Source organism: Pan troglodytes, chromosome 5 (assembly GCF_028858775.2).
Source record: "Pan troglodytes isolate AG18354 chromosome 5, NHGRI_mPanTro3-v2.0_pri, whole genome shotgun sequence".
NCBI lineage: Eukaryota > Metazoa > Chordata > Mammalia > Primates > Hominidae > Pan > Pan troglodytes.
Genome location: NC_072403.2, coordinates 154,978,583 through 154,999,812, shown reverse-complemented (window position 1 = coordinate 154,999,812; position 21,230 = coordinate 154,978,583). Strand labels below are relative to the sequence as shown.

The 21,230-nt window shown below is 38.8% G+C and overlaps 1 protein-coding gene across 5 annotated transcripts in view; it reads right to left on the bottom strand.

Moving 5' to 3' along the window:
• Positions 1 to 21,230, bottom strand: part of AIG1 (androgen induced 1) — a 328,654-nt gene that overhangs the window by 242,409 nt on the left and 65,015 nt on the right. For all 5 annotated transcript variants that reach the window (XM_016956404.4, XM_016956408.4, XM_009452118.5 and 2 more), the window contains one exon: positions 2,280 to 2,435. In XM_016956404.4, coding sequence (XP_016811893.2) covers positions 2,280 to 2,435 — 156 coding nt within the window. The remainder of the gene's footprint in view (positions 1 to 2,279; positions 2,436 to 21,230) is intronic.

Here is a 21,230-nt window from a genome sequence, read left to right as displayed (position 1 = left end):
CTTTTTTCTAAAACATAGGCAAAACAACAAAGACAGTGATAGATGGAGGAAAATATCAGATGTACTAAAACAAATAACTAAACAAAAAGGCCACCACTTGTTTTATAAACCATGAAACATACATGGGATAACTTTAGGAAAGACACCAAGAGTTGACATATACTTCAAGCTTCAGGCAGGTGCAAAAGTTTCCCCCAAAGGAAGGTCAAAAATGTCTAAAGGGCATATGCCATGAGCTTTTGAGGAGAGTAGCAAAATTTACAACATAAGTCAAAATTTTCCCTGTAGAGACATAATTTGATATCACATACAGAAGGGAGCTAAGAGAAAACATGTTAACACTATACTCATGTTTACTTTTTTTTTTTTTTTTTTTTGAGACAGAGTCTTGCTCTGTTGCCCAGGCTGGAATGCAGTGGTGAGATCTCAGCTCACTGCAACCTCCACCTCCCAGGTTCAAGCTATTCTCCTGCGTCAGCCTCCTGAGTAGCTGGGACTAAAGGAGCCCACCACCACGCCCGGCTCATTTTTTGTATTTTTAGTAGAGATGGGGTTTCACTGTGTTAGCCAGGATGGTCTTGATCTCCTGGCCTCATGATCTGCCCGCCTCGGCCTCCCAAAGTGCTGGGATTACAGGCGTAAGCCACTGCGCCTGGCCTACTTTTTTATTGTATTACTATTGTAATCCTTCTAGCCAACGAAGGCTTCCACAGGCAATGACATGGCTATAGAAATTCCAAGGGAGTAGACGTTAAAAAAGAAAAAATGTATACATGATATATATAATATACATGCATATATTAGATATTAGATATAGATGCATATACATGTACACACAGAGAGACTGAGATTTTCTAGATAATTCTTTTATGCAGAAAGTATGTATCTTTGTGCTTTATGCTAATGGAAATTTTCTCTTAGATGACTATTCTGATAGAAAGTATTTGAATTTTATATGGAAAGCCCAAAGAAGGAAATATTAAGTAATATGGAAAGCATTAAACTCTGCTATGCTAAACAATGGAATTTGAGAGATTTGCTGGTTAGCTTCAATCTGAGTACTCATTTATTTAAGTTTTCAGAGGACAAGGATGAGGGAATGAGGAGTGTCAACAAATTATAATGCTCTCTGGCCATTGTGTTTTTCTCAGGGTTAAGGGCTATTTATTTCATCCAAGAAAATATAATTTGGCACACAGAAAAAGCAATTCAGTGACCATCTGAGTGTCTACTAATTGGTCTTAAAGCAAGCATGTAGGGCCTTCTACCAGCTACAAACCTGACAAATATGAGTAATCCACTGGAAGGACTTATGATCAACTTTCTGATTCTTCCTACAATGGACTTGGTGCATGTGCTAGACCACATCACTGAGACTTCTGTTTTTCCCCGAAATCAGCTGGCAAATGAAAGGTCTGAATTTGAATTAAATAACAACTTCTTACTCATTTTTACAGTTTGTGATATATATGAGTTCTCTTCTCCTGGCTACGCAGAGGTTAAAATCTGTAGGGTCTCTGAGGGCCTTTAAAAAAACATGGTTTATGTGCAGACAATGGAAAATTAACAGACTTGTGAAGGAAGTTGAGTTATGAAGAGAATCTAACTGAAAACAATGAAAATCAATGAAGTCAAAACAGACCCAAACATTAAGAGGCATTTACTTCAGTGATAGTAGCTAATGGCACAGCTGGGTAACTGAAGAAGTATGAGCTAATACTGATCTCCTCTCCCAAGTTCAAAAGCCTGGTTGACCCAAGGACCCTACCTTTCAAGTTTGGGCTGCTTAAGAAACTGATAGACTGAATTGTGTCCTCTGCAAAATTCATATGTGGAAGCCCTAACCCCCAGAATCTCGCAATGTGACTGTATTTGGAGACTGGGTTTCTCAAGAGGTGATTATATATGGTTGAATGAGGTCATTAGGGGGCCCTAATCTAATATGACTGCTATACCTTATAAAAATAGGAAGTTTAGGCAAAGACAGGCACAGAGGGATGAGCGTGTGAAGACACAGTCAGAAGGCGCTGTCTGCAAGCCAAGGGGAGAGAGGCCTCAGATGAAACGAACCCTGTGGACACCTGCATCTCAGACTTCAGCCTCCAGAACTACGAGAAAATAAATGTTTGTTGTTTAAGCCACCGCATCTGTGGTACTGACAGCTCCAGCAAACTAATAATACAGAAACCTCTTATAATGAACTCTTTTTTTTTCTCTTAGAAGTCTGAAATAAGAGCCAAGTTTCTTTTGTGGCTAAATGCATCCTCCATCATACTCACAACCCCAACAGGAAAGGCCAACACAGCTAACATCCAGTCCCGGAGAGAGATGAGCTTCTTGAGCTGCCTCTCTTGCTCCTGGTTCCCACTTCCTCGAGTCAGAAGACTGGAAAGATCAGTCAGCACACAGATGCCAAAAAAGACAGCCTGGATAACCTGTAGGGGGACAACAGCCGGTATGAGTCATTAAGATCTGGAGACCCAAGCTGTGGAACAGCAAATGAGCTGCTGGTGTACAACATGACATCTGATAAGAAAGGATCAGAAGCATATTTTAAAGAGCTGCTCCTAGAAATAGAGAACAGACATTTACAACTTGCTTTTATACAGAAAGTTCATCTTTAAAACACCACTTCCATTTTCACTCACCTCGGGACAAGTGCAAAACATGCATGCACACACACATCTAAATAGGGCCCATCAGAAAGAAGTATCAATGATCAAACCGGCAGGGCCATTATTTTAAAGCATCATGTCTATGGTTTGTCATGGTTTCTTCTATGTCATGTCTAAATCACATCTATGGTTTCTACTAGTCAATATAACTAGTGAGTTTTAACAAATATCTAAGAAGTGAAAACAAAAGGGTGAGGACTGTCTGAATAACAAGACAATTCAGTCTAAATGTGAAAAACTTTCCTATGCTTTCATCTCTTACATTTAGATATTTTTTCTATCAAAGGAAGTGGTAGGAAGTGGGTCCTTGAGTCATAAAAAAATCGACTGAATGTAATAATTAAGGCTGATATGAAACAAGTTTCTGTTGTCAAACTTGAACTAAATGACCTTCTACTCAGGATTTTAGTATTTATGAAATAAAATATTTCCAAAGTAATATAAACAGAGATACCCATACAATTTCTCTAACCGCCCCCCCCAAAAAAACTACAGGTTATACATTCCTCAAATCAATTATGAATGGAAGCATTTAGATCAGCTATGTTTTATTTACTTGGACTATTGCAAAGGAGAACACTGCAGGCAGCATACTGTAATGCAGCTAGACAGATGATCACTCAAATTATGGAAAGGGCAGAAAATGTATCCCCTGCACACAAAGTCATACCGAATTAGCACCAAGGATAGATTCAGGAAAATTTTTCTGGCTTTTTTCCTACTGAAAATAGTTTACAGATGATATCTTTGTAAAAGACACAATTTTACTCATTGCCTTTTTAGAAAAGATAGCAAGGACCTTTTTTGGTAAATTTCCTCATTGGCAGTAGAAAGAGTCTGTGAAAGCTCTGTGGATAGGGTCCTCACAAGGGAAGAAGGATCCTAAAAAGTATTTAGTTCCATCAATTAGCATAGCACTAGAACACAGAAATTGTTAACCTAGGCTTTTTGGAGTTCATCAAATCTTACTATTATTAGTCAGTGTTAGGCAGAGTAATGTTCTGTTTCCTCATAACATAGCCTGTCTTTAGCTTCAGTGACTTAAGGTTTACTGTCATTCTTTCTGCAGCCAGAAAAGCCAGAGTAAAAGAAGCTAAGACTGCCACAATTGAGAACGACACAATAGAAGTGTTGGCAAGAGTCATGTTTTGATAACTAGAAATAACTTAAATGTCTCAGGGAATAATTTCATACTTAGAAAAATGTTCTATTTTCTATTTTTCATATATTCCTATTCATATCTTTCTATTTTTCATATCCTAGGACTTTAGATGTTTGAATCTCTATGTTGGCCCTAATGGAGTTTGATTAAACTGGAGTGACCCTACCAGAGAAGAATAATCTTCATTATTCTTCATTACTAGCTAATCTGGCTAGTAAACATAAAAAGGTAACTAACAACCAGGGAAATGCAAACTAAGACCACAATGAGGTAGCATTTCTCACCAGTGTAATTATTTACAATTTAATTCTGACAATACCAAGTGTTACAAAGATGTAGAACAACCAGAAAGCTTATGGTAGGAATGCAAATCTGGACAACCGCTTTGAAAAACAACTGACAATATCTACAGATGCTCCTCAACTTATGATGCAGCTACTTCCCTATAAACTCATAGTAAACTGAAAATATCTTAAGTTGGAAATGCATTTAATACACCCGACCTATAGAATAGCATAGCTTAGCTTAGCCTATCTAAAATGTGCTCAGAACACACACATTAGCCTGCAGTTGGGCGAAATCATCTAACACAAAGCCTGTTTTATGATAAAATGTTGAAAATATCATGTAACTTATTAAATATTGTGCTGAACATGAAAAACAGAATGGCTTCATGAGTACTCAAAGTATGGTTTCTATTGAATGCCATCACTTTCACACCAGCATAAAGTCGAAATATAATAAGTCAAAAATTCTGAGTTGTGGACCATCTATAGTAACTTGAAGATGCATATACTCTATTTATTTTGTGATATAATTATAAAGGGCATTCCCTGCAGAAACTCTCATATATGTGTACTAGTCATATCTACCAAAGGTTAATTTGAGTGTTCATTGCTTCAAAAAAGTTGAAATAACTATGTTTCTTAATAGTTGACTGGAAAAATAATGGTGTTATATTCATACAATGGAAATCTAAACAAATATAAACATTTTATTTTCACAACAAAATGTTAAACCAAAAAAAAAAAAAAAAGGAAACCAGGAAAGAATTCTGACAATTAAAATCAATTTCAAAAAAAAATGCAAAGATAAATTTAAGGATGCAGGGATATGAAGTAATACATGAAGAAATGCATGGGAATTAATAACATTGCATTAAGGTACCTCTAGAGAGAGAATGATAAGATTGGAGGAAATATTATCTGCACAGGGCCTCAACTGTACAAATAATATTTTATTTCTTAAGTTGGTTATTTGGCATACTGAAATTGATTGTATTATTCTCTCTATATTTCACTGGTGTAAAATATTTTCAAATAACTTAAAGGTTTAAAGAGAGTGGTTTTTATTCTTTTGAAATATAGCTGGCTAGCCTCTTTCAAATCCTTCCCTTGTAATTCAATATCCCTTAGTTTTAAAGATTGACTAAAAAATAGGGTTTGGTAAGCTCAAAAAGCCTAGTTACTGCATTATATGTAAAATTTCTGTGGGATTTTTGTTTATAGGCAGAGGAAGTAGAATATTGCCTTGGTACTGATAAAGTGTAAATACCTGGAGACCACTTAATTGTTTTATGCAGCCTGGAAAGCAAGGAAACATGATGGAGGATAAGTCCAAGAAAGAAAGTTCTGGTTAAAGCTATTGCGATACCCTCCAAGGACAAGTTAATTCACTACAACTGTTCACCTAAAAACTCCATGATATAGTAACTGGACCAGGTTTGCCTTCACACCATAAACAACTAGACATTTGGACTAAATATATGAACCAGGCTTTTCAGATAATGGACTTTTTACTCAGCAATCAGTCAGATAAATCTCTTTTTAAAGGGCTTACCAGATGAAATCAAGCCCATCTTAGAAAATTTTCCTTTTTCCACATAAAGTAATGTAGTTACAAGAATAATCATATTCACATCCTGCCCAAACTCAATTGGAGGGGAATACACAAAGGTGAATGTCTTTGGGGGTCATTTTAGAAGTCTACCTACTACAAGCAATAGGCTAAACAATTCTCAAAGCTCATTCAGGATAGAGATGTATTCCAGTTCTGACTAATCACATAGAAGAGGCCTTATTGGCTACAACAGGCATTCAGTAGAGACCCAAGAAGTCTCATGCCTAAATAGTGGCACTAACATAGCCCTGGAATAAAGGCTAACATAGATCCACCCAAACAATACTTAAAAATAGCCCTCAAACAAACAAAAAAAAGCTTATCTACAAGTAGTTTAAATGCCTATTAAAAACAAAATTCTACTTTATTTAAAGGAAGACAACAAATTCCAGACATTCAACAACATAGCGCACAATGTCCATCATCCAATAAAAATTACTGAACATGTCAAGCAGTAGAAAAATATCCTTAACCAAAATAAAAGCCATTCAATAAAAACAGATGTAGACATAACAGAAATATTGGAATTGGTAGACAAGTGCATTAAATAACTAAATTAAATCAGTTCAAAAAGTTAAAGGAAGACATAAAAATAGCGAGAGAAATAAGACATTAAAAAGAATCAAAGTTAATATTCAAAAGTTAAAAAAAATCTGAAATCAAAAAGTCACTGTATGGAAATAATAGCAGATTAGACACCGAAAAAGAAAAGATTAAAAATTGAATACATAGAAAACATGAATACATGAAAAGAAACTTTCCAAAATTAATCACTGAAAGAAGAAAGACTTTAAATATTAACAACCTAAGTGAACTGTGAGAAAATATCAAGCAGTCTAATATATGTGTATTGGAGACCCAAAGGTCAGGTAGAAAAAAAAAAGCTGAAGAAATGGTGGCTGAAGTTTTTCGAAGTTTTCTGAAAACTATAAACCCACAGATCCAAGAAGCTCAACAGTGGAGTACACACAAAGAAAACCGTATCAATCCCCAGTGTAATCAAATTTCATAAAATTTTGACAAAGATGGAAATTTTAAAGCCACTGGAGGGAAAAAAAACATATCACCATACAAAACAAAAAGAATTAACACATATTTCTTGTGTAAAATGATCCAAGCCAAGAAACAATGAAACAATATCTTTTAAGTCTTATAATGGAGAAAAAACTCTCAAAGGTGAAAGACTTTTTCAGATAAACAGAAACTGAGAGAATTAAATATCATTAGACTTTCACTAAAGGATATATTAGAGGAATGAAGAAATGATATCACATATGGAAATCTATACAGATCAATGACAATTGCTGAAAAATAGATGTGGATAATATAGATATGAAAATAAATATAAAAGATTTTTACTTTTCTAATTTCTACATTTATTAACGATAATTAACTAAAGCAAAAATATAACTATTTTGTGAGGTTTTAAGAATATTTAGAAGTAAAATTTATAATAACAACAGCACCAAGGACAAGAAAGAATGGAAGGTATATAGTTGTAAGGTTCTTACATTACACATAAAGTTGTATAATATTAGTTGACAGCAGACTGTGATAAGTTAAATATGCATATTGTAAACCACAGAGCAACCATTAAAAGAATAGAGGGGATCAGCTAATGTATTAGTTGTCCATTGCTGCATAACAAGTTACCACAAACTTAGCAGCTAAAACACCACCAATATATTACTTCTCAGCTTGTAGGTCAGGTGCCCAGGAAGGTTACTCTAGGTTTTATGGTTAGGGTACCACAACACCAAAATTAATGTGTTGGCCAAGCTAGGCCTTTACGTGGAGGCCAAAAGAAAAGATCTACTTCCAAGCTCATTCAGGTTGGTAGAATCCAGTCCCTTGACATTGTGAGACTAAGATTCGTGTTTCTTTATTGGCTGTTGGCTAGGGTCACTCTCGGCTCCTTGTGTCTGTTCTCCAGTCCTTGTACATGGTCCCTTCCATCTTCAAAGCCAGCAAGAGAATGTTGAATCCTTCTTATGCTTCAGATCTCTGACTTTCCTTTCTGCTTTCCTCATCTCTCATTGGCTTGAAAAAGCTCTCTGCCTTTAAGACTCATGTGATATAATCAAGCCCACCTGGATAGTGTTCATTTCTTAAGGCCATATATCATAACACAATGAAAGGAATTATATCTCATCATATTCACAGGTTCCTGACATTAGTGTGAAACATCTCTGGGGGCCATTTAAAAAAATTTGTCTCCCATAGCTAGTAAGCCAATAGTGGAAATAAAATGAAATATTAGCAATACTAAATTAATTCAGGAAAAAGTCAAAAATTGGGGGAAAGGAAGAAAGAATAAATGGAACAAAAAGAAAACTAAAATAGGATATCAGACTTAACCCAACAATGTCTGTAATTACACTAAATATAAATGGTTTAAGCTCTCCAATGCAAAGGCAGGGATTATCAGACTGGATTTTAAAAACCAAACCAAAACAAAAAAAAGCATGTAAGTATAAATGTAAAGTTGGTTAAAAGTAAATGAATGCAAACACTAACCATAAGAAGGCTGAAGTAACTACACTAACATTAAAGTAGGTTTCCAGCATGTTCTCACTTAAAACTGACAGCTAAATGATGAGAACACATGGACACAGAGAGGGGAACAACACACAGTGGGGTCTATTGAGGGGTGGAGGTGGGAAGAGGGAGAGGATTAGGAATAATAACTAATGGGTACCAAGCTAATACCTGGGTGATGACATAATCTGTACAACAAACTCCAATGATGCACATTTACCTGTGTAACAAATTTGCACATGTACCCCTGAATTTAAAAGTTCTTTTATTTTTCTTGAGACAGAGTCTTGCTCTGTCTCCCAAGCTGGAGTGCAGTTGTGAGATCTCAGTTCACTGCAACTTCTGCCCCCTGGGTTAAATCGATTCTCCTGTCTCAGGCTCCCCAGTAGCTAGGATTACAGGCATGCACCACCGCACCCAGCTAATTTTTGTATTTTTAGTAGAGATGGGGTCTCACCACGTTGACCAGACTGGCAGGTTTCGAACTCCTGACCTCGTGATCTACCCGCCTCAGCCTCCCAAAGTGCTGGGATTGCAGGTGTGAGCCACCACACCCGGCCCCAAAAGTTCTTTTTATTAAATAGGTTTCCAGAGCAAGCTAAGCATACAGTAGGGAACACTTTTTTCTCTTTTGAGCCTTCATAGTCAGCAACACTGTAGAGATATATTTTTCTTTGTGAGACCTTAGATTTTCCTACTTCACAAACTTCAGGATAGCCAGCATCTCAATAAAAAGATAACTTCAATTTTTTTTAAAGTATCTATCAGCAGGGCGCAGTGGCTCACACCTATAATCCCAGCACTTTGGGAGGCTGAGATGGGTGGATCACGAGGTCAAGAGATCAAGACTATCCTGGCCAACATGGTGAACCCCCATCTCTATTAAAAGTGCAAAAATTAGCTGGGCATGGTGGTGCACGCCTGTGGTCCCAGCTACTCAGGAGGCTGAGGCAGGAGAATCACTTGAACCCAGGAGGCAGAGGTTGCAGTGAGCCAGGATCATGCCACTGCACTCCAGCCTGGTGACCAAGGGAGACATCGTCCAAAAAAAAAAAAAAGTGTCTATTTACATAAGGAATATTACCAAAAATAATGAGGAACATTTCATAATGATAAAAAATCAATTAATCAGGAAGAAATAATGATCTTAAATATAGATGTACCTAATATCAGATCTTCAAAATAGAGGAAAAAGAAACTAATTTAACTAAATTACTTAACAATTTTTTGTATAAATAAGTAATTTACTAATTCTTGGGAAACAGTTGCTTTTATAAAGACTTAAAAGAAAAGAAATAGGAATAGGAGGGAAGCTTAACATGAAAAAAAGGGAAAAACAGAATCTTGAATTCTAGGAGAGCGAAAAAACAAAATAATTTCTGCAAATCTAAATGTAATAGTCTAAGCAACACTTTCTCAGATTTATATAATTAACAGTATGTACAAATGAAGTCTTATACTTTTCTACAGTTGATTCATCTTCTTACCCAATGGTGTCATCTAACACAGCAGTCCCCTCACTATTACCTGTCACTCTTTGTAGACCTCCCTAGTGGTTCTCCCCTACTTGGGACTATAGTACAGCCCCCACCTCACCTGAACTGCTAAGAAGACTTCCCCAAAGAGCGTACGTGGAGGTCAGGGAAAGGAGGTACTACAAAATGATTTTTTCCTATTTTCTTTTTTCTTTTTTATTTTTATTTTTTTATTTTTTTTCTTAATTTTTTATTATACTTTAAGTTTTAGGGTACATGTGCACACTGTGCAGGTTAGTTACATATGTATACATGTGCCATGCTGGTGCGCTGCACCCACTAACTCGTCATCTAGCATTAGGTATATCTCCCAATGCTATCCCTCCCCCCACCCCCCTCCCCACCACAGTCCCCAGAGTGTGATATTCCCCTTCCTGTGTCCATGTGATCTCATTGTTCAATTCCCACCTATGAGTGAGAATATGCGGTGTTTGGTTTTTTGTTCTTGCGATAGTTTACTGAGAATGATGGTTTCCAGTTTCATCCATGTCCCTACAAAGGACATGAACTCATCATTTTTTATGGCTGCATAGTATTCCATGGTGTATATGTGCCACATTTTCTTAATCCAGTCTATCATTGTTGGACATTTGGGTTGGTTCCAAGTCTTTGCTATTGTGAATAATGCCGCAATAAACATACGTGTGCATGTGTCTTTATAGCAGCATGATTTATAGTCCTTTGGGTATATACCCAGTAATGGGATGGCTGGGTCAAATGGTATTTCTAGTTCTAGATCCCTGAGGAATCGCCACACTGACTTCCACAATGGTTGAACTAGTTTACAGTCCCACCAACAGTGTAAAAGTGTTCCTATTTCTCCACATCCTCTCCAGCACCTGTTGTTTCCTGACTTTTTAATGATTGCCATTCTAACTGGTGTGAGATGGTATCTCATAGTGGTTTTGATTTGCATTTCTCTGATGGCCAGTGATGATGAGCATTTTTTCATGTGTTTTTTGGCTGCATAAATGTCTTCTTTTGAGAAGTGTCTGTTCATGTCCTTCGCCCACTTTTTGATGGGGTTGTTTGTTTTTTTCTTGTAAATTTGTTTGAGTTCATTGTAGATTCTGGATATTAGCCCTTTGTCAGATGAGTAGGTTGCGAAAATTTTCTCCCATGTTGTAGGTTGCCTGTTTCACTCTGATGGTAGTTTCTTTTGCTGTGCAGAAGCTCCTTAGTTTAATTAGATCCCATTTGTCAATTTTGGCTTTTGTTGCCATTGCTTTTGGTGTTTTGGACATGAAGTCCTTGCCCACGCCTATGTCCTGAATGGTAATGCCTAGGTTTTCTTCTAGGGTTTTTATGGTTTTAGGTCTAACGTTTAAATCTTTAATCCATCTTGAATTGATTTTTGTATAAGGTGTAAGGAAGGGATCCAGTTTCAGCTTTCTACATATGGCTAGCCAGTTTTCCCAGCACCATTTATTAAATAGGGAATCCTTTCCCCATTGCTTGTTTTTCTCAGGTTTGTCAAAGATCAGATAGTTGTAGGTAAGTGGCGTTATTTCTGAGGGCTCTGTTCTGTTCCATTGATCTATATCTCTGTTTTGGTACCAGTACCATGCTGTTTTGGTTACTGTAGCCTTGTAGTATAGTTTGAAGTCAGGTAGCGTGATGCCTCCAGCTTTGTTCTTTTGGCTTAGGATTGACTTGGCGATGCAGGCTCTTTTTTGGTTCCATATGAACTTTAAAGTAGTTTTTTCCAATTCTGTGAATAAAGTCATTGGTAGCTTGATGGGGATGGCATTGAATCTGTAAATTACCTTGGGAAGTATGGCCATTTTCACGATATTGATTCTTCCTACCCATGAGCATGGAATGTTCTTCCATTTGTTTGTATCCTCTTTTATTTCCTTGAGCAGTGGTTTGTAGTTCTCCTTGAAGAGGTCCTTCACATCCCTTGTAAGTTGGATTCCTAGGTATTTTATTCTCTTTGAAGCAATTGTGAATGGGAGTTCACTCATGATTTGGCTCTCTGTTTGTCTGTTGTTGGTGTATAGGAATGCTTGTGATTTTTGTACATTGATTTTGTATCCTGAGACTTTGCTGAAGTTGCTTATCAGCTTAAGGAGATTTTGGGCTGAGACGATGGGGTTTTCTAGATAAACAATCATGTCGTCTGCAAACAGGGACAATTTGACTTCCTCTTTTCCTAATTGAATACCCTTTATTTCCTTCTCCTGCCTGATTGCCCTGGCCAGAACTTCCAACACTATGTTGAATAGGAGTGGTGAGAGAGGGCATCCCTGTCTTGTGCCAGTTTTCAAAGGGAATGCTTCCAGTTTTTGCCCATTCAGTATGATATTGGCTGTGGGTTTGTCATAGATAGCTCTTATTATTTTGAAATACGTCCCATCAATACCTAATTTATTGAGAGTTTTTAGCATGAAGGGTTGTTGAATTTTGTCAAAGGCTTTTTCTGCATCTATTGAGATAATCATGTGGTTTTTGTCTTTGGCTCTGTTTATATTCTGGATTACATTTATTGATTTGCGTATATTGAACCAGCCTTGCATCCCAGGGATGAAGCCCACTTGATCATGGTGGATAAGCTTTTTGATGTGCTGCTGGATTCGGTTTGCCAGTATTTTATTGAGGATTTTTGCATCAATGTTCATCAAGGATATTGGTCTAAAATTCTCTTTTTTGGTTGTGTCTCTGCCCGGCTTTGGTATCAGAATGATGCTGGCCTCATAAAATGAGTTAGGGAGGATTCCCTCTTTTTCTGTTGATTGGAATAGTTTCAGAAGGAATGGCACCAGTTCCTCCTTGTACCTCTGGTAGAATTCGGCTGTGAATCCATCTGGTCCTGGACTCTTTTTGGTTGGTAAACTATTGATTATTGCCACAATTTCAGCTCCTGTTATTGGTCTATTCAGAGATTCAACTTCTTCCTGGTTTAGTCTTGGGAGGGTGTATGTGTCAAGGAATGTATCCATTTCTTCTAGATTTTCTAGTTTATTTGCGTAGAGGTGTTTGTAGTATTCTCTGATGGTAGTTTGTATTTCTGTGGGATCGGTGGTGATATCCCCTTTATCATTTTTTATTGTGTCTATTTGATTCTTCTCTCTTTTTTTCTTCATTAGTCTTGCTAGCGGTCTATCAATTTTGTTGATCCTTTCAAAAAACCAGCTCCTGGATTCATTGATTTTTTGAAGGGTTTTTTGTGTCTCTATTTCCTTCAGTTCTGCTCGGATTTTAGTTATTTCTTGCCTTCTGCTAGCTTTTGAATGTGTTTGCTCTTGCTTTTCTAGTTCTTTTAATTGTGATGTTAGGGTGTCAATTCTGGATCTTTCCTGCTTTCTCTTGTGGGCATTTAGTGCTATAAATTTCCCTCTACACACTGCTTTGAATGCATCCCAGAGATTCTGGTATGTTGTGTCTTTGTTCTCGTTGGTTTCAAAGAACATCTTTATTTCTGCCTTCATTTCGTTATGTACCCAGTAGTCATTCAGGAGCAGGTTGTTCAGTTTCCATGTAGTTGAGCAGCTTTGAGTGAGATTCTTAATCCTGAGTTCTAGTTTGATTGCACTGTGGTCTGAGAGATAGTTTGTTATAATTTCTGTTCTTTTACATTTGCTGAGGAGAGCTTTACTTCCAACTATGTGGTCAATTTTGGAATAGGTGTGGTGTGGTGCTGAAAAAAATGTATATTCTGTTGATTTGGGGTGGAGAGTTCTGTAGATGTCTATTAGGTCCGCTTGGTGCAGAGCTGAGTTCAATTCCTGGGTATCCTTGTTGACTTTCTGTCTCGTTGATCTGTCTAATGTTGACAGTGGGGTGTTAAAGTCTCCCATTATTAATGTGTGGGAGTCTAAGTCTCTTTGTAGGTCACTCAGGACTTGCTTTATGAATCTGGGTGCTCCTGTATTGGGTGCATATATATTTAGGATAGTTAGCTCCTCTTGTTCAATTGATCCCTTTACCATTATGTAATGGCCTTCTTTGTCTCTTTTGATCTTTGTTGGTTTAAAGTCTGTTTTATCAGAGACTAGGATTGCAACCCCTGCCTTTTTTTGTTTTCCATTTGCTTGGTAGATCTTCCTCCATCCTTTTATTTTGAGCCTATGTGTGTCTCTGCATGTGAGATAGGTTTCCTGAATACAGCACACTTATGGGTCTTGACTCTTTATCCAACTTGCCAGTCTGTGTCTTTTAATTGGAGCATTTAGTCCATTTACATTTAAAGTTAATATTGTTATGTGTGCATTTGATCCTGTCATTATGATGTTAGCTGGTGATTTTGCTCGTTAGTTGATGCAGTTTCTTCCTAGTCTCGATGGTCTTTACATTTTGGCATGATTTTGCAGTGGCTGGTACCGGTTGTTCCTTTCCATGTTTAGCGCTTCCTTCAGGAGCTCTTTTAGGGCAGGCCTGGTGGTGACAAAATCTCTCAGCATTTGCTTGTCTGTAAAGTATTTTATTTCTCCTTCACTTATGAAGCTTAGTTTGGCTGGATATGAAATTCTGGGTTGAAAATTCTTTTCTTTAAGAATGTTGAATATTGGCCCCCCCTCTCTTCTGGCTTGTAGGGTTTCTGCCGAGAGATCCGCTGTTAGTCTGATGGGCTTCCCTTTGAGGGTAACCCGACCTTTCTCTCTGGCTGCCCTTAACATTTTTTCCTTCATTTCAACTTTGGCGAATCTGACAATTATGTGTCTTGGAGTTGCTCTTCTCGAGGAGTATCTTTGTGGCGTTCTCTGTATTTCCTGAATCTGAACGTTGGCCTGCCTTGCTAGATTGGGGAAGTTCTCCTGGAAAATATCCTGCAGAGTGTTTTCCAACTTGGTTCCATTCTCCGCATCACTTTCAGGTACACCAATCAGACGTAGATTTGGTCTTTTCACATAGTCCCATATTTCTTGGAGGCTTTGCTCATTTCTTTTTATTCTTTTTTCTCTAAACTTCCCTTCTCGCTTCATTTCATTCATTTCATCTTCCATTGCTGATACCCTTTCTTCCAGTTGATCGCATCGGCTCCTGAGGCTTCTGCATTCTTCACGTAGTTCTTGAGCCTTGGTTTTCAGCTCCATCAGCTCCTTTAAGCACTTCTCTGTATTGGTTATTCTAGTTATACATTCGTCTAAATTTTTTTCAAAGTTTTCAACTTCTTTGCCTTTGGTTTGAATATCCTCCCGTAGCTCAGAGTAATTTGATCGTCTGAAGCCTTCTTCTCTCAGCTCGTCAAAATCATTCTCCATCCAGCTTTGTTCTGTTGCTGGTGAGGAACAGCGTTCCTTTGGAGGAGGAGAGGCGCTCTGCGTTTTAGAGTTTCCAGTTTTTCTGTTCTGTTTTTTCCCCATCTTTGTGGTTTTATCTACTTTTGGTCTTTGATGATGGTGATGTACAGATGGGTTTTCGGTGTGGATGTCCTTTCTGTTTGTTAGTTTTCCTTCTAACAGACAGGACCCTCAGCTGCAGGTCTGTTGGAATACCCTGCCGTGGGAGGTGTCAGTGTGCCCCTGCTGGGGGGTGCCTCCCAGTTAGGCTGCTCGGGGGTCAGGGGTCAGGGACCCACTTGAGGAGGCAGTCTGCCCATTCTCAGATCTCCAGCTGCGTGCTGGGAGAACCACTGCTCTCTTCAAAGCTGTCAGACAGGGACATTTAAGTCTGCAGAGGTTACTGCTGTCTTTTTGTTTGTCTGTGCCCTGCCCCCAGAGGTGGAGCCTACAGAGGCAGGCAGGCCTCCTTGAGCTGTGGTGGGCTCCACCCAGTTCAAGCTTCCCGGCTGCTTTGTTTACCTAAGCAAGCCTGGGCAATGGCGGGCGCCCCTCCCCCAGCCTCGCTGCGGCCTTGCAGTTTGATCTCAGACTGCTGTGCTAGCAATCAGCGAGATTCCGTGGGCGTAGGACCCTCCGAGCCAGGTGTGGGATATAGTCTCGTGGTGTGCCGTTTTTTAGGCCGGTCTGAAAAGCGCAATATTCGGGTGGGAGTGACCCGATTTTCCAGGTGTGTCTGTCACCCCTTTCTTTGACTCGGAAAGGGAACTCCCTGACCCCTTGCGCTTCCCGAGTGAGGCAATGCCTCGCCCTGCTTCGGCTCACGCACGGTGCGCGCACCCACTGACCTGCGCCCACTGTCTGGCACTCCCTAGTGAGATGAACCCGGTACCTCAGATGGAAATGCAGAAATCACCGTCTTCTGCGTCGCTCACGCTGGGAGCTGTAGACCGGAGCTGTTCCTATTCGGCCATCTTGGCTCCTCCATCCTCTTTTTTTATTTTTTTTGAGACGGAGTCTCACTATGTTGCCCAGGCTGGAGTGCAGTGGTGCGATCTCGGCTCACTGCAAGCTCTGCCTCCCAGGTTCATGCCATTCTCCTGCCTCAGCCTCCCAAGTAGCTGGGACTACAGGTGCCTGCTCCCACACCCACCTAATTTTTTGTATTTTTAGTAGAAATGGGGTTTCACCATGTTAGCCAGGATGGTCTCAATCTCTTGACCTCGTGATCCGCCTGCCTCGGCCTCCCAAAGTGCTGGGATTACAGGCATGAGCCACTGCGCCCAGCCATTTTTTCCTATTTTCTAAACACAAGGAGACAAAGAGGACATGTTTGGGTTATGCTACTATTTCTTTGACTCACACTGGTTAGTCCTCAAAAGATAATCTCTAAAAATGATGAAACAGTCTATCCTTCTCAAGAAAGAAGCATAAACTCACTTTTGGCTATTTGCTTATTTAAGAAGCAGTTTGCCAGTACTATTAAAACACTTGAGGTTTCTGTCAGTTTATAAGAGTTTGATTTGAACTGACAGTTAACAAATCCCATTACAGACATTTTATGTGTGTTTTTCTGTTGCCTACATGAATCCTGCTGACCACTGCAACTTAAAATTCATTAACTTAACTGTTAAAAATGTAAAAGTTATATGGAGATGCACAAGTGGATCTTAAGCAGGATTACCTTGAAGTATTATTCGACTCCAGCCATTCTGCAGAGCTGGCACTTCCAAACCATCAACTCAGCATGACACACATATACACCATCTGGCTTTGGGTTCTTAGCAGGCTAGTTGCTCTTATTATTTTACATTGCATGCTGAAATGAAGTGATCAAATGTATCATGTCTCTCCAAGAAATATAAATAGGAATAGATCAGAACAACAACAACAACAAAAATCCCAGGATTACTTTGGAGTCACTCAGTATTCATTTCTCTAAAATCTTCTCTACTGTTTAATTCCTTCTCCATCTTTTTTCTACACCTCCCCAACTCTCCCTGTCACGAAATCATAGCTGATTTACTGAGTCATGTTAGATTTTAAATTCATTTTCACAAGTATGGAAGTATACTCAAATTCCATTCATGTCTTTATCTTTTTTGAAATGCACAATTGGTTTTGATTAAATTAATGTAATAGTCTATTATTTTTCTTCTCTGGAATGCACTAAACTATTACACTCCTGTTTGTAATATAGGACAAATTCATTAGATTTCTACCATTTATTCCTAAAACATATATAATTTATCCAGAATTGCTTTTATTTCATCCCATTACATCATCTTCAATATCCTCAACTAAATTTAATTATGGCTGGATGTGGTGGCTCATGCCTGTAATCCCAGCATTTTTGGAGGCCAAGGCAGGTGGATCACTTGAGGTCAGGAGTTCCAGACCAGCCTGACCAACATGGTAAAACTCCATCTCTACTAAAAATATAAAAGTTAGCTGGGCGTGGTGGTGCATGCCTGTAATCTCAGCTACTTGGGAGGCTGAGGCATAAGAATCACTTGAACATGGGAGGTGAAGGCTGTAGTGAGCCAAGATTGTACCACTGCACTCCAGCCTTGATGATACAGCAAGACTCTGTCTCAAAAATAAAACAAGAAAGGTCAGCACCAAAAAACAATATCAAGTTATGTCCTTAATTAGTTGCTAATTTGTACATTTCTACATAATTGACTAAACTCAGGCAAAACACAAGAATTAATCAAATAAGAAAAGCAGCATTTTAAATAAAAATGGAATCATTATTTGTATGAATTTTAAAAGGCCAGAGTATATTTGTCTTGACCTTTGGCCATATCCCCAGTGACTGGTAGTCAAGGTGTTCCACATTTTGATTATGGTGTACTTTTATAAAATTAATGTAAAGAACACCATAGATTTGTCTTGAAGATGGTTCATGTTTTCAAGTTAATTTTAGGCACAGCAGACAGAAGAAACAAGAAGATGGAATGCTGAGAAGGGCAGCAATGGAAACTGGAATGACATGGATCATGGAATGAAGGAAAACTGTGGAGAGAACAGATGGGAAAGAGGCAGTGAGATTTATTGGTGTCATAAAGAAAGGCCTGGAAGAGTCCCCATATGAGGATAAAACCATTAATTAAAGGGGAAATGATAAGGAAGAAATGAAAAATCGACCTGGTCTCTTTTCTAACTAGAGAACATAAAGTATTATGTGACATTTAATAAATTTATATGTAATCCAGAGAGGAATAGTCTATCTACATATAAAATCTCTCTATAAAAGTCACATATGTCTAGATAGATAGATATTACTCTGTAGATCTCCCTACTTCTTCTCCCCTACTTGGGACTATAGTATCTATATAGTACCGAAAATATAGTACCAACTATATAGGTACTATAGTCCCGAGTAGGGGACCACAAGTAGGGACTATATATATCTATCTAGATATATATGATATATATGATAGGTACATATAAAACATACATAGTTATATACACGTAAAAGAGAGAGTAGTTTGTCATATGCAGAAACGAAAGTAGCACATTCAGAGAAATGGTGTGAGCTTGAGACCTTCCTGTATTTCACCTACAGTCACATATCATGAGGTACTTTATAGCATAAAAAGTTATTTTGTTTTCAGTTCATCAAACTTTCAATGCAGTTCTTGCTGGAAACCAACCTAGGCAGTATCCATGTTCAGCAAAGACTAAAAGAAGTTAAATAATGCATGGAAAGGATATAAGAGCCATAAAATAGCAGTTCTATAAAACACCATCTTCAAGGGATCCCCCGCTTTCCACAGACATCTTTCTTTTTAACAGCGCATAATTCTTTCTCCCTGTTATCAAGATCAAGAGTGAACTCCAACGGTACTTCATCCCCGTGAGACAGTGACTCAGTATGAAACCAGATGAGTGAATCCCACAAGGATTTCCTTTGCCTCTGTTTTCACTGCTTTCCTTGCCTGAGACATCTGAACACCCGGTAGCAATTCTACAACCAGGGGAGTCCATCATCACTTACCTGGAGTCCATGATCAGTTACATATTTGAATGCTACTCCGTAGAGAAATCAATGCATTTAAAAGAACCACAGGCTCTCTCTACCTCCCTCATCCACTGAGACGATGTCCATTAGACGCACCGCCTGGTGAATTATCCTCTCCTACCCTTGGAGCGGGTTAGCCTGACTGAGCCAAAGAGGACTTCTCACTGTAATGACCGAAATTCTTTCTAAATCTGTCATCTAAGTGACATGCTTTAAGCCCAAGCTTTTTCAAGGAAACTTCACCACAAACATTTTTGAGGAGATGGGCTAACTGCACCATCAAATGTGTGGTTTGCAGAATGTGATTTAGAATCCCTGCTTTTGTGCATAGATATTTACCTCATACTGCTCCATCTCATTACTGAAAATCGATGAAACAGGCCATAAGTCACCAGTGGCAAGCAATTCATTCAAACGGGCAGGAAAAAACATAAGTTTTCCAGTCAGAAATAATATGTACATAGATAAGCAGCTTTGGGAATGAAAGCTTGTCAACATAATTCATTACAATATCACATAATTGCTTTTAATATATAAGTAGCAAGAACAACAACCGTCTAAAGAAGGCATTTGGATATTCTTCACACAGTAATGGGTACAATCACGCCATGTTCCCTCAATTGCTGGATAAACACACAGCAGGGACCTCCCCAGAGACTCCATTCTAATCTGCAAATAATGATAGAAAATTCCCCCCCAGGGTGTTCTGACTGAGCTTCCTCAGCTACCCGGGTGGAGCAGATGCTGACTCTATGAGCTACTCAAAAATCTTACAAGCTTAAAGATTTTTACATAGTTAATATTAGCATGAACTTTTTGAACACTGAATTAAATATACCATTGATTTTTTTAACAAATAATTATTGATTGCTATGTACAAAGCACTTAGTAAACTACTAATGCAGAAAGGCACACTATGAAACCAGTATGCACTCTGCTACAAAGGTGAATATGCTTTTAAGTGCCTAACCTCTAACTTAGCAGTATCTCCTTTTGCTAAGTATATGACATTTAGATTTAAGCACAATAATAGTGATAAGCAATTACTGGGGGAAAAAAGATGTTGCATCTTTGATCATGTTCTGAAGTGCAGTAAATTTTCTAACTTTGTAAAATATTTTGTCCCACTAAATTTTTATTCATGGTAACAATTTTCTTCAACAGAAGATAATTTAACTGCTAAAAATATCATTAAAGAGCTAGATAACTCTGAAACCTAAATGAAATATAAAGAAAAGTATAAAAGGTACCCTGGAGCTCAGGAAGAGTACCCCAAAAAAACAAAACTTGGAAAAGGACATCCTCCCCAAAGATGGGCTTCAGACCTGATATGGTTTGGCTGTGTCCCCACCCAAAATCTCACCTTGAATTGTAATCCCCATAATCCCCATATGTCAAGGGCAGGACCAGGTGGAGGTAATTGGATCATGGGGGTGGTTTCTACATGCTGTTCTTGTGATAGTGAGTGAGTCTCATGAGATCTGATGGTTTTATAAGCATCTGGCATTCCCCCACTTGCACCCACTCCTGTCCTGCCACCCTGTAGAGAAGGTACCTGCTTCTCCTTTGCCTTCCACCATGATTGTAAGTTTCCTGAGACCTCCCCAGCAACGTGGAACTGTGAGTCAATTAAACCTCTATCCTTTGTAAATTACCCTTAGGTATTTCTTCATAGCAGTGTGAGAACAGACTAATACAAGACCTCACTGGAAAAGGTGTGTTTGCAGCCTGCTGGAAGAGCCACAGCAGCTGGGCAAGCAGGAAGCAGCCTTCCCAGGGGCAAGTGAGCCACCACCGATGAGCAGGTGCACAGAAGGAGTTCACGGTCCACCGTGGGCAGGAGACCTGGAGCATGTAGTGTCCTCGTTGGGAGGGCTGCAGGAAAGTGGTCACCGGAACAGGCTGGGGCTGTGAAGTCACTGAGGGACTGCACTTTCCCTTGCCTGTGGCTGGGGCAGAGCAACACTGGATGTCTTTACACCTACACCACTGATGAGTGGGGCAGCAGCTGAAAACAGTAAGAGAGGCCCTTCCTCCTGCAATGGCCCTTCAGCGCTCTTTACTGAGAAAGCTCAACATCGGCCTTTCTGTGAAGGAGAAATGCTCATAAAATCCAGTCTGCTAAGGAACAGAAGGTGTTGAAGGGTGATTTGGAACTGAAAGATGTTATAT